The sequence below is a fragment of the Pteropus medius genome, unplaced genomic scaffold (genome assembly GCF_902729225.1).
Source record: "Pteropus medius unplaced genomic scaffold, Ma_sr-lr_union100, whole genome shotgun sequence".
Classification (NCBI taxonomy): Eukaryota; Metazoa; Chordata; class Mammalia; order Chiroptera; family Pteropodidae; genus Pteropus; species Pteropus medius.
Window position 1 is genome coordinate 5,818,535 of NW_024351731.1, and position 13,891 is coordinate 5,832,425.

A 13,891-nucleotide genomic window follows, 5' to 3' on the forward strand; every position below is an offset into this window, starting at 1 on the left:
AGGTGAGTTCAATTTTGAAAGTATGTTTTATTTAACCTAAATACATCGAGAACATCACTGTTTCAACGTGCCATCGGAAACCGATGCGATATTTCACACTCGTTCCCACACTAAGTCTGAGCCCCAGTGTGTGTTTCGCACGTATGGAACGTTGGTTCAGACCGGCCACGGCCAAGGGTCCACCAGCAGCGCAGGGTGACATCGGGCAGTGCGATGATAGCCTCGGACTGAACCTAATTATCTGGCGACTCTGGGTGACAAAAAGCTGTCTCCTTTCTGGAGATGGTGGGCATGGCTTCCTCTCTGCTACCAGGATACGGTCCATTTCTTTCTGCCAAGTGGCTACACTCCCACTCTTAAGGGGTTCCGTTCTGAAGCCATCGGGCCCTTGAATGCTGTACGAAGTTTCTTCCACTTCATCCTCGCCTGACATGTGCTGCTCTCTGCATCCGTAACGTTCCTCTGTTTGACGCCTCTTCTCGGGGCAAAGGACGTCATGGCATGTTCTCTAGTACCACCTCGTGCAGCTCCATCCAGTAATTAATTTGTGATTAAATGAGTGCATTTTCAAATGTTACAGCGTTAGAGCATTCAATGAAAGTGGGTTATGAGAAATGCCACTTTCCGTCACAGTGACCCTGTAGCACGTGGATTTCATGCTATTCCAGGAAAGGACTGTGGCAAACCAATGCCAATCGAGATTTCTCAGCCCCAAGCTGAGAATCATCGACTGATGAGAGTAACTGATTTCCAACATTTATCGACTGCTATGAAATGAAACACCCCGCTTTTTGGCATATAGATTTGCTCGTGCTCATCTTCACAAGTTTGACAAACGTGTTCTCAGAACTTGCGTAGCTGTATCCAACATAAATTGTTCTGCACGTGGATATTCTGATTTCTGGTAGGTTTTTAACACCGGCTAAAGGCTGACAGGTGCCCAGGGATCACGGCTCCCTCCATGTGTCCAAACTCTCGTGCGCAATAAGTATGATACTAACATGGGACACTCGTTGTGGAATATTGCCAAGGTGAATCTGATATATCTTGAACATTTGCTAAACATCTGTTCAAAGTCATAATCTTTGAAAGGTTCCCCTCGTGTACAAATGCTCTAAGTTCACATTAAGACTGATGCAATGATTGAAAGATTTTCCTCATTCACTGTATCTGAAATTTACAAAGCGGAGAGCACACACTAAGAGCCTTCCCATGGGTATTACATTCGCAAGGTTTCTCTGACTGACGCGAAGGGAGAACACTAGCCGCAGGCCCTTCCACCAAGTGACCGTGTTTATAAGGTTAAATATATAACGGAACTGTAGAAACACTAGAAAGAGCCAGCAAGCTTCAAAAAAAGTGTATAAAGAGACACGATTATATTTCAATTACAGCACATGAATATGTATTAAGGCGTATTTCCATCCAGGATGATTGAATCTCCTTTTAATAATTAATCCACTTGAATAGTCAGTATTGCAATATTACGGAGATACCAGAAAATTAGATATAATTCAAATGTAATATTGTAGCCTGAATTCTGAATTCTACCATTACCTTTTCGTTTAAAACTAGTTAAGACATATAAGTTAAAGAGTAGCAAATTTAATTAGTTTCATTATTATAAGAACAAAGGGGGGAAAAAAGACTTATCTGTTCATCCTAGTCGCTGGACACTTGTCCCCTGAAAGATGATTATGGACTAAGTGGAGGGGGCAGGAAGGAGGAGGCGTTTCTTTAACATCTGAGCAAAGTAAACACTCTCTGAATATTACATACCTAACTGGGTTTTCTGAACTCGCAGTGCGCCCTTCCCAGGCCTCACTAGCAAACCGCGCAGGCCACGCGTCTCCCACAGCTCACCGCCACCTCTCACTCGCCGCCCGAAGGGACCCTGCCCAGGCTCACGCCCACGTCCAGGGAGCGCTCCTGCGGGCGTCCTGCCACGTGGAACGCCTGGGGAAGCACCTCCGCACTGACTGCAGCCAGGGCCATGGTGTCGCTCCCCCAGGAGACTGGGAGCTGGACAGCCAGGGACCTCTTCTATCTCCAGAACCTGGCGAGTGTCTGGTACGTAGAAAATGGTCAACGATTTTTAAGAAACTACCTATCTGGTGTCATGCGAATACTTTCACCGTACACTCTCTAGAAAATAACTTTCTTATAAGTATTAGAGGCTTTTTAAATTGCTTTGTTTTTTGTTTGTGTCCTTCGAAGAAGTAAAAAGAAACCCAGGGGAGAAAAACAAGTCGATGGCGATAGAGAAATACAGTATGACTCGGTTATCATTTTCCCAAGAAATTTCACAACGACTGAAATGCTAGTCGGTCACATGTCACCTGAATAAATGTTATAAATAAAAAGTGAGCACTGTAATATGGGAATAGAGATTACTGCTTTCTCTTCTCGGGAAACACCATTAACGTTTAATCTGAACAGACACTGAAGATGTCGCCTGGAAGAGCACACTTACCCTGACGTCGGTAGCGTCCCCATGCCTGATGATACTGGCCCAGGTGGTTGGCTCGCTGTTGCTCTCAAAATAATGAAAGACCTTGAGCACGCGCTCCATCGCTCCGGGGGAGCGTTCCACACCTGTACCCAGGTGAGTCTTGGCACTCGAATTCGGTGTGTGATTCAAGTTCGGGTCGAGGTAAGCAGCTGCCATTCTTTTGCTAGATGCTAGGTACCTGTCATATTCTGTACGAGAAAAAAATCATTTTCATCAGACGATATTTGAAATCTGATTAAAATGTGATGTCGATACTTACATTACCAACACTGTTCTACATTCTCTCCACACGGTAAGTGATCATGCGGACAGAATATAAAAGTGAGCATGAGGACAACTGGGACCTAATCCAACAAGATGATCCCTAGGTCTCCCCACCCCCACCCCCACCCCCGCCTCCAGGGCAGTACACCATTCACGGTGGCGTAATAAATATTTGCTAAACAAATTATTCAAAGGCCAGGAGCCCTGTTTCAGCTCTGTCAAAAATTCGCTGTCATCTCTGAGTGATGAAACTTGGCCCTCCCCTTTTCTAAGTCACAGACTTTGAATCTGGGAAGATCTCACAGGAAAACCGAACATGTTAACTTTGCTGCCTACTTCTGAAAACCTATACATGAAACACAAGTTTTCTTAACACAACAAAAATTCAGTGAGTAGTCATTATATACACTAGGCGTCAGTGATGAAAAATTATAGCTAAAACAAGGTCCTTCCACTTAGTCACTTTGCAGAAGTCAGACACGTCACAACAGAAAACAAAACCAAAAAGCATAAACAACTGAATTTTCAAAAAGTGTGGTAGGGGGCCTTCATTTGAATGTGAGGGAATACCCTGGGCAAGACTAAAACTCTCACCAAAAAACTCAGCAAAGCCACGTTAAAACACCCCCCAAACAACGTTTAGGGTCCGAGACGGTCTGAGGCAACCAGATGACAGAGAAAGAGACATAGAGAGACAATGGCTGCCTTCTCCCGAAGGGCATTTGCCAATTCTGTACCTTCAAGAGCCTGAAGATCGCCCCCCCAAAAGGCACACATGAGTGAGAAACCAGCAGAGCTGCCGACAATGAGACCGAATCATGAGTGTGAGGGACCCCGGATTCTGGTGAGAAGGACGGGGTGAAGAACTGAGTCACACACCGCAGGTTCTCCCGTCAGGACAGTCGCCAGTCCTGAAACCCAGCCGGGGGGAAGGCGAGCAGAGTGAAGGGGAGACAGGGAGGGGGGACAGGGAGAGGGGACAGGGAGAGGGGACAGGAATGCCACACGGGATTATCCCGTCAGCTTCCGGCGCACAAAAGGCCTGAACGGCACGGTTCACAAACCTCATCTAACTGACACAGAAAACGCGACGCCCAACAGTGATTCATCTCTGCAAGCAAAATTTCACCAAATGTGCACATGAAATATTTACTAAAAGCTGACCGCATGCCAGGTGAAAGGGAAAGATTCGATAAATATCAAAGGACTAAAATTATTCAGAGTATATTCTGCGTCTAGCTTTAAACTGGACAACAAAGAAAAGATAACTAGAAACCCCCAAATGTCTGGGAACTAAGCAACGTAGTTCAAGTGCCCATTAGCGAAAAAGTATTTTGAACTGAAGGATACAATGAAAAGAAACATGAAAACTAGATGCAGACAGAATTGTGCTTATATTAAAATCTATACTTCAAAGTGAAAATTTCAGAAATGGAGACTGGAAATCAATGACATAAAGCATTAATATCTAACAGTACAATCTGGAAGCTGAGCACAATTATTTCTTTGAAAAGAATAAAGCAAATGACATACAGATCTCTCGCAAGGTTAACCAAGGGGGACAAAGGACAAAACTAGCACGAGCAAAGGTGAAGGAGAGCAGCTGAGAACATGGATAACGGGGGGCAAGAGAATATTAAGACGGTAATGAGACTATAAACAAGCGGTCAATGTTTAAAGCAGCTTGATTCGTAACTGCAGAAATTTGGAAGCAACTAAGATGTCAATAAATTTGAAAATTTAGATACAAGTACAATTCCTTGCGAAGTGCCCCTTACCAAAACTGAAACGAGATTAAATAAATCTATTCTATTAAAAAGTTAATTTGTAATTAAAATTCTTCCCACATAGGAATATTTGAATTCTTTAACCATTTATGGAATAAAATTAATCTAACAGAAATTCGTTCAGAGAATAGGGAACATTTCTCAACTTGTTTTGCGAAGCCAGCAAAAGTGACGTAACTCCTCACGAAGACGACAGAATGGGCGCAGCATCCATCTTTCTTACAAAAACAGGTGCAAAAATCTGTACAAAATGTCAGCAAGTTTTATTAGCAATATGTAAAAAGACTATATCACGCCCAAGAGGCGCTTGTTCAGGAAATGCAAAAGCAGCGTTCACGGCAGCTTCGTGCGGCTTCGCCAACGCTTGGAAGCAGCCGAGATGTCCTTCCGCAGGTGACGGGTAAATGACCCGGGGTCCATGCCGACAACGGAATTTCATTCGGCGATTAAAAGAAATGAGCTCTCAAGTCAGGAAAAGACGTCGAGGCACCTTAAATGCACGTTACTCCGTCAAAGCAGCCCATCTGAAAAGGCTCCATACTGTGCGATTGCATTTATATGACATTCTACAAAAGGCGAAAAAACCCAGAGAAGTAAAAATTCCAGTGGCTGCAGAGGCTGGGAGGGGGCTGCTACGGAGGGATGGACAGCGGCAGCACAGAGGAGCTTCGGGCAGTGAAAATGCTCTGTATGATTCTGTGATGATGGACAGACGCCACGACACATTTGTCCCAACCCGGAGCATGTGAACCCTCCTGCGAATCACGGGCGTGGGGTGCTCAGGACGGGTCAGGCTCCCCAGGTTCACGGGCTGGAAACGAGGCGTCGCTCTGGTTGGGGGGCTCGCGGGGGGCAGGAGTGGGTGGGAAATCCCCGTGTCTTCCTCTCACATTTTATTGTGAAATGAAACTGCTCTAAAATAAAGAAAATGTTAGATTTTTTAAAAACCATCAACGTGATTCACATTCTCAGAAGGGAGAAGAACCGCACTGATCTCAACACGTGCAGAAAAGCAACTGATCAAGTTTACCGACCGCTCACAACCAAAACGCTTAGCAAAATGAAAACAGGAGTGAGCTGTCTCCCTCTGACGAGGAAAACCTGCACGAAAATTAAACACCGGCAGAAAAGAGCCGCCTCCGCCTGGTCCCGGCCCCAGGCCCTACGACTGCGGATAAGTCGTGGACGCCCGCCGCCGCCACCTGTATCTGACAGTGTTCTGCAAGTTCTAGCCAGATGTCGTAGGCAAAAAGGAAAGTAAGACAGGGTTGGGATGGAAGAAATAAAGCTGTAATTATTCCCAGACTCCACGATCACGTATGAAGAACATGCACAAGAACCTGTGCGGATAAACTATTAGAATAATTTAGCGCGGTTGCTGGATCACCAAAGCCCACAGCCCCTCGGCAGCCACAGTGGGGGGCTGCGACGGAGGGGTGACAGCAGCCACGGCAAGGAAGACCAAACACAGCGCAGCAGCAACTGCCGCCCGGGAAGGGACGCTGCGTCTCCGGTGTGGTCCGCAGCCCTGACACGCCAGCGACTCTCCAGCCCAAGCGGCTCTCCGGCGCTGAGCCTGGTGACGGGGACGCCAAACCCGAACCACGACACGACCTTAGCCACTGGCCCCGGTCAACGGCAAATCCCTTCACGCGCCTGCAAACAGGAGGCCGAAGCGGTGTGGCAGGCAGACGGCTGCCGCGCTGCTCCCGGACCGAAGCGGCCCCCACGGCGTGCTCGTGCTCAGCTCAGCGCCTTCACCTGCTGTCAGAATCCACCTGCGCCAGGGATTCCCGAACGGGCCACACTCTCCCCACCGGGCCTTCCTCGACTCTTCTACGTGGTCCCGTATCTGACTCTGTCAACAACCAGCCACCTCCCCTGCTGGTGGCATCCGTGTTTGTCTCTGACGGTCTTGAGCACTCTGAGCTCTGGCATCAGGGCCACCTCTCTGGCAGTCACCGGCACGTGGTTTAGTGACTTGGAGGGATGGTCAGCACTGTGAATGAGAAATCCCAGAGTTCTTTCGGCCACACTGACTACTCTGCATCCAAACAACCGAATTCTGTGTGTCGTTTGGTGTGGTTCCGTGTTTGGTTCCGACCCATGGCTACAGCTGTACAACTGCGCCGCCCACTCCGGGTCCCTAACTGGAAAACGTCCTTTGGCCCCACACCTGCGGGGCGGGCGGAGGGGGCTCTCTCAGGCCTTGGCTGCAACTGCAGCCCTTCCGTCCTTATAACTTTTTGAGATGAACCAGACATGGAGATCTGCTACTTGTGTACACTACACAATGTCTTTTTCAACAAAGTATCAAAGAAAAGGAAGCGAAAAGATTTTAAAACTCTGAAATGCCTGGTTTCACATGGCTCAGACCCGTACTCCTCACACTATCCTGAAGGACCAGTTTCCTTTGCTTTAATGTCTAATTTGTCACAGACCAATAAATACTTCTATAAAATACAATAAAAAGTTATTTCTAGAAAAATGAAATTTAAAAAGACAAGACATACAAAAGCCAAGCACAAAACTTCTATCATCAGCCACTAAACAAAATCGCTGTCACATTACTGAAGAAGGTTCTAGAGTTGACACCAAATTTGACCCTGAGTTGACACCAAATTTGACCCTTCTTTTGTCCCAGACTGTAAACAGTTCTAGCGCCAAGCCCGTCTGCTGACCGCGCTTCCCTGTCCCAAGCCAGGACTCGGGGTGCGCTTGCACCCTGCCACAGGGGAGCACAACATGCTCACCGAAACGCAGCTCACCCGGCCACAGCTTCCAGGCCCCCTTCAGCTAACAGGAAACGTTTCAGGGTTCCTGGGGCCCGACTGTGTCTTCTCTTGGGAGAAGCAGGGCAGCCCCGAGTCACGGTGGGAGGCACCAAGGTGCTGAGCAACCCGGCGCTGACTCTGAGGCGCATGGCCAGCCTGACACAAACACTCCATGAGGAGCCCGCACGAGTGAGGGCGAGAGGCGCGGGGACCACATGACATCCGACTCCGGAGTCCCCTGTACGCAGGGAGGACTCGCTGCAAGAGCAACCGCATCGTGCTGGAAACACGCCAGCCCTTTGACCGAAACTGAGATGCTGGCCAGAATATGAGAGAAGCAGCAAAGAATGTAAATACAGCTAAATTTTTAAAAAAATTAAGACAAAAAAGTTGAAGAGTTTTTAATAACTTGGTAATAATCCTAGTTAAAGTAAATCCTTAAACAAACGAGACCCATGTGAGAGTTTTCTTCTCCTTGATTTTGTTCTTTTATACTAGATTTGGGTTTATTTTCTCACGAAAAATCTAACCCAAATACCCTAAACTTCCTATATTGCTTCTACTCGCCAGAGAAGCTAACGTTAAATTACTCAAATGTTTAACACCGGAAGATGGATGCGCAGCGGCTCGTGCTTTTCCAAGTCTCCGTACGGATCCCCAGGCCCCGCCCGGGCTCCTCCTGCAGTGTGGCTCTCACCGTCCTTTCCAGAGGCAGAGTCCGCCTTCCTTCCGGCGAGATGGGTGGGCTTCTAACAGCCGAAGCTGGGTCAAAAGGCGACACCAGAAAGGAGAAAGAAAGGCGCCATGGGCTCCTTGCCTCCCCACGGACGCTTGCTGCAGGAGCCCACGTAGCCCAGGAACGAACCCCCGTGACCCAAGCGTGGGCTGAGCTCCCCGCCAACGGCCAGCACCAACTCACTGGCCACCCTGTGTAGACAGAGCCACCCGAGATAGGACAGAGCCATCCTGAGAGTGGACCGTCTGGTTCCCAGCGGCGCTACCAGCTACCACTGCCTGCAAGGAGGTGACCCGTGCCCGCTGGGCCCTGTCCAGATTACAGATCTGAACACTTATTACTGTCATTTTAAGCCACCAAGTGTTGGAATGGCTACTTATCAGCAACAGACCTAGCATGTACTGAGCTAACGTGAAGTACAAGTGGTCCTCACTTGGCACGGGAGCAGGGACCCTAAAATGACTCACCGAAGTAACCAGAAAGGTGCTCGCTGTCCCCGCCACCTCATCGCATAGCTAACGAGCAGCATGTGCACCTTCTCGACGCCTTCAGGTGTCGGACTTGGCCTATGCAGGCTTCAAAGCTCCCACGTTCTCCGTGTCATGTTCCAATCACACACCCCAGGAGTCTCATCTGCCAAAGTCCCCACTCCTTCCCAATGTCCTTGGCACCTTCTGTCCTCAATATTCTTTCAAACTTGACCCCTCGACCCACGGCGATGACTGGGGCGCTGTGCTCTGTGCACGTCCCAGGGTCTCAGGGCCCCGGACGGGCAGAGGCGGTCGAGCACGTGCCCATCCCTCGCCTCTTAACTGTCGTGTCTGCTCCCCTTAAAGTCACTTTCCAAACTGAAGGCAGTGGGAAAACCGAGTTTGGTCCCTGTAGTGTCTAGAGACAGCACTGGAGGGAGGAAGACGCGGCTGCCAGCAGGCGGGGAGGGAAACCGAGAGTGACCCCTCAGAAACGCCGCCCAGGAACTAGATCCGGAAGAAAGAGGTGTCAGCCTCACCACCCGGTCAAAACGAGAACCTCTGCATCGGGTCACTCGGGGGGCCCGGGCCCCACTGACGCCAAGTGCTCAGCGTGGTGCGTGGCGGGAGGTGGTCCGATGGAGGCGGGCTCCAGACCGCAGGAGAGCCCGGCGCTTTGCTGCAGAGGGGAGCAAAGACCGGGGGCCACCTGAAGGTGACATGGGGTCTTCCTGCTGGCCTTGCTGTCAGCCACATGAAGACCACCCAACAAGAAGATTCACTGGAAACCAGGTCAGGTGATTTTGCAGATGTCAACTAAAATCCCACTTTACTCAAAGACAGTCTACGTCTAACTGCTAAAGACAAAACTGAGTCAAGCCTTACAAGGTAGAAAACAAACACACACAAAAGCTTTTACCGAATACTGACAACGTGTTAGGTACGTAGCAGGTTTGTTACACGTGTTACACCTCATTTAATTCAATCCTGATACGAATCCTAAAAGGTGCACATTCATCCCAATACGCAGGAGAGAAGACCCGAGACTCAAACGCGAGGGAGTAACAGGGTCCGGGGCACCCCCGCCCATTAACAGCTAGAAGCCTGCACGAGGCAGGAAGCAGAGCCGCCAGCAGCCACTTCTCTGGCTTGGGCAACTAGGTGGAAAGTGACACCATTCGCTGAGATAAGGGAGAGAAGAAGGGAGACACTGTTTGTGGGGGGAAGGGGAAGGCAGGAAGTAAGAGGATCCATTCAGTTTGGGGCACAACACACAACACAAGCCGCAAGGCCTGACCTCCTGCCGGAGTGAAGGAGAGGGGTCAGCGGGGGGCCTTGGCTTCCAGAACATTCTGCTGGAAAGGGAGCACACCCTGGTCGGTCCCCACTGCTCTCAGGCTTGGGACACATGGCTCTGACATTTTGGGCTCTGAAACCTTTGAAAGAAAATTATAATCTCATGGCTCTGAGTCTTTTATTCCCGTGGAGATATCAGTTTACCTTTGGGGAAAGACTCCCCAGGTGCACGCACTGTCCCTCCCTCCCTCCCTCCTTCCCAAGCTGCCTTTCTTCCCCCTCCCCTGTCTCTCTCAGGCTCTTTGCAAAACCAAAAGAGCAGAAGGGAAGGGCTGGCAGCAGAGCGCAGAGCAGAGCGCATTTCCTGGGGTGCAGAGGCCGCTCTGGGCTGGCATCCCCGGCAGAGGCTGCTCACGAGGGGGGAGGACTTAGCAGACTGGGGCTTCCAGAGGTTCATTTAAGCGATGACTTACGTAGCGCTTAGCATGCCAGGGCTGTCCCAGAGCGCTGAGAAATGAAATCGCTAATCCTCAGAATAACCTTGTTTTGCCCACTTTCCAGACGTGGAAACAGAGGAGTGACTGCCGAGCCCGACGCCCAGGGCACGGAACTCGAAGCCAGGCCACCCGCCTGAAGGCCCTGCCCTGCTGGGCTGGCTTTCTGTCTTTTCCTGAAAAGCGTCCCTAGTGGGCCACACTGCTGCATGGCGGCACACAGCTGAGTGGCAGTGCTCTCCCACCGCCAGTCATGGTCACGCTCTACTGTCCTAAGCCAAGAGCCCGCTGCGGCGAGCTGCTGCTCTGCGCCTTTTCCGAGCCGCTTGCTTCGTTTGTTCATTCACGCCAGGCTTCTGCAGGCAACTGAGCAGGCTGCACCTCCCTCAGATGAATTAATTCTAAAACCATATTTATTGAGCCAGCTACTAGGCTAGTCACTGTAACAGGTGTGGATATGGACAGCGGATTCAAAACTAGACATACGTAATCCTACCCGCGAGGGCCTTCGGCCCAGTCAGGAGATACACGCACGCTTGTCATCATTTAATCACAGCTGTACTCATTGCGACCAGGACGTCACAACTGCAGCAAGAGCTGCAAAGAAAAAGACCAAAATCACGGGCCCGTCCACCCGAGCGGCACCGTGTGTCGCAGGAGCTGGAGGAGGCCGCCTCGGCCCCAGCGGGACGAGCAGGCAGCCCGAGGCGGCTGCAGGGGCCTCAGTACTGGGGCGGCATCGATCCAGGAACCGCCGTCCTCTGGTTCCGGAAATGTTCTCGCGTCACGTCTCTGAAGCCTTCATCCTCGTCTCTTCCTGCAACGCTTGGCATTCGGACGGCGGGCCTTCCGCATCCCTCGTCCTAACTCTGCTCCTCCGTCTGTCCTTCCTTCCCGAGTTCTGAGGGGTCTCTTCCACGCCACTCCTCAACGCTCCCCCGAATTGACTTCATTTCTGCCTTCTCGCTTTAATTTTCCTGTTCTTGAATGCGCGTTCACAGAGTCCCGTCGGTCTGCCACAGATGCCGCGTCTCCTCCTAAATCTGTGGGGTCTCACGCTGAGATTTAGAGGCGTCACCCTGTTCTCTGAGCTTCCTTCTGCCTAGGGTCTCATCTTCGTTGCCTGCGAACTGTTTTCTCCATTCCTCTCGGTTCTGGTCTCATGTTTCAAAGGCAGAGGCTGCCTGTCAAGGAACCCTGTGCGGGAAGGCGACACAGGAGCTCTGTAATGGGCGGAAGCAGCCAATCAGCGGCAGGTCCCACGTGTCAGAACCGCCTTTCTCCTGGACCAGTCTCTTGGACTACACGCCTCCTGGCAGGGTCCTGGGGGCCAAGGGGAGTGTGAAAGCTGCCTGATTTCACTCGATCCTCAGCTCTGAGTACGAGCATTGGTTAGCAGTCTAGTGGTATGTTTTAGCAGAAACTTTCCATAGTGTAGTGTTGTAAACTGCATGTGCCGACAACCCACCATGCAGAAAACGATTTATTACAAGAGCATGGCAACTGTCACGGCTCTGAAGACTTCCACCGGTTAGCTGTGTCCCTCAGAAAACCGAGACTAAGTCGTCTCTGCCTTCAGCCATTTGTTTGCTTTCTATGGACAAGCCACCCTAGAGACTGTAAGACAGCTAGAACTTCGCCTAGTCACAAAAATCAGCGTTGAAAAGAGTGAGCCCCAGGTGGCCTCTGAGCCTCTACCTGGTGAGGGCTGGCGGTGCCGCAGCAGAGGCGCGTCTCAGACGCTCTCACGGGCAGTGACATCTGAGCAAGACGCTCCCCACACACAGCTACACGACTCCTAAGTTACTACGGATCCCTCACAGTAGGTGGATGGAAGACCTGAAAGTGGAAATAATAATACCTACCCTGAGAGTTAGAGACAACAAATGCGAAACGCTTAGCAAGACACAGGAAACAAAGTTAGCATTCGATGGATGATAACTGTCTAAGAAGAGTGACCTGAATTCTCCAGGCCGAAAAAAGGGGCAGCTAAGTAGGCCTGCTCTCTAAATGGAAGTCCTCCCGGACCCGCCCGGTTAATTAATACCTCAAAGCACAATCACAGCCCTAAAAAAGCATCTTTCCTGTCACACTTCACAGCTTTATGAATCCTTGTCAAAAAGGGAACAACAGATCACCACTCCTGCTATGCTGAGATTTGGTCTATTTGAAACATATTATTAAAATCAATAACCAAATTAAGCACAGGTGTTCCTTTAGAATTTTCTTCTAAACCTTGCCCTATAAAAGAACAATAGGGACGTTTCAAACCTGCCACCAGTACCTCGTTCCACCATGCACTCGATGAAAGTTAAGACGAGGAAAACATGCAACAGCCTGGGGTTCTGGATCAGTCTCTCTCAGTGAGTCTGTCAACTTTACAAAACAGACTTTTACAGTAAAAAAAAATAGTATCATATAATATTCTAGTAGTATTTTTTTTTTTTTTTTTTTTTTTTACCACAGCACTTGGTCTTCCTAGGTGGCAGTACTATTACTTAAAAAAAAAAAAAGTGGGGGTGGTAATGACACGCTGGCATCACTCTGGTTAACAAGGTAAGGAAGGATACAAGATAATCTATTTCTACATACTAGGTCAAGACCTGGAAAACTAAACTTAACCAAAAAATATCCTTTACAATACGTCGGAAAACCATCAAGATCTCCATACTCAGCTCTATTACACGTTTCCTAGGAGAAAGTAAAGAAGACATTCACAACTGGACACGCACACGAGTCTCAACGCTGCTCATGGGTCGGTTTTCCCAAACTCATCTACAGGGTCAACACGGCTCCAACAAAACAGAACGAGAAACTACTGCACAGCGAGCAGGACTCAGCCCCTCCCCCCGGGGTGCGCCTCTGGGGGGCGGGACCATCCGGACAAGTCAACCACGCAGCGTGCGGGAGGCTGGTCAGCTCAGGAGACACAATGCGGACGAGCCGGGACACCGGTGACAGAGGAGGATGGCCCTGTTTCAAAGGGGTGGTCGCTAGGGTTTCCACATACCTCATTGTCTGAGCAGAGACCTGGACAGGGCGGTGCACAGTAGGTGGATGGAAGTCTGGGGCAAACGGCACAAATTGGGCCACGCGGCGTCCCTCCCTCACGGGGAAGGTCACGGATGAGCAAAACACACGTATCGATTGAAAGCTCTAAAACCGCATACAGAAAGGACACTGGGGGAAAGCGGCATTCTCGTCCCCGAACAGAGCGAGGACAAGTGGAAGAAGCTGAAGAGCAAATGCATGTTAATGCTCACTGCACGGCCTCTGTGCGGGACGGAGCTGATGGCACTAACCGCAAAACGAGGAGGAAAGGGGAGTCGGCCGGGCGCGCCGGTTCCAGCACTGCCCACGTGGCCTTCACTCCTTCGCTGCTCGGACGGCCTCCCGACTCCACTCCATCTTTGCAGCGACAGAGACGCCTTCTACTTTCACACTCTTGGTTTATCATAAGCTCATTTCTGCGACACACCCGCTACATGCTACACACTGGCAATACAAACACGTTACGCTAACATTCACCAACAATTAAGTCCTTACAACGTGAAAAGC

The 13,891-nt window shown here is 50.0% G+C and overlaps 1 protein-coding gene across 7 annotated transcripts in view; it reads right to left on the bottom strand.

The window, feature by feature from the left end:
- Positions 1-13,891, bottom strand: part of PTK2 (protein tyrosine kinase 2) — a 168,961-nt gene that overhangs the window by 113,005 nt on the left and 42,065 nt on the right. For 6 of the 7 annotated variants that reach the window (XM_039845917.1, XM_039845912.1, XM_039845916.1 and 3 more), the window contains one exon: positions 2,474-2,700. In XM_039845917.1, coding sequence (XP_039701851.1) covers positions 2,474-2,496 — 23 coding nt within the window. In that variant the 5' untranslated portion in view covers positions 2,497-2,700. The remainder of the gene's footprint in view (positions 1-2,473; positions 2,701-13,891) is intronic. The other variant, XM_039845918.1, reaches the window with a different exon arrangement.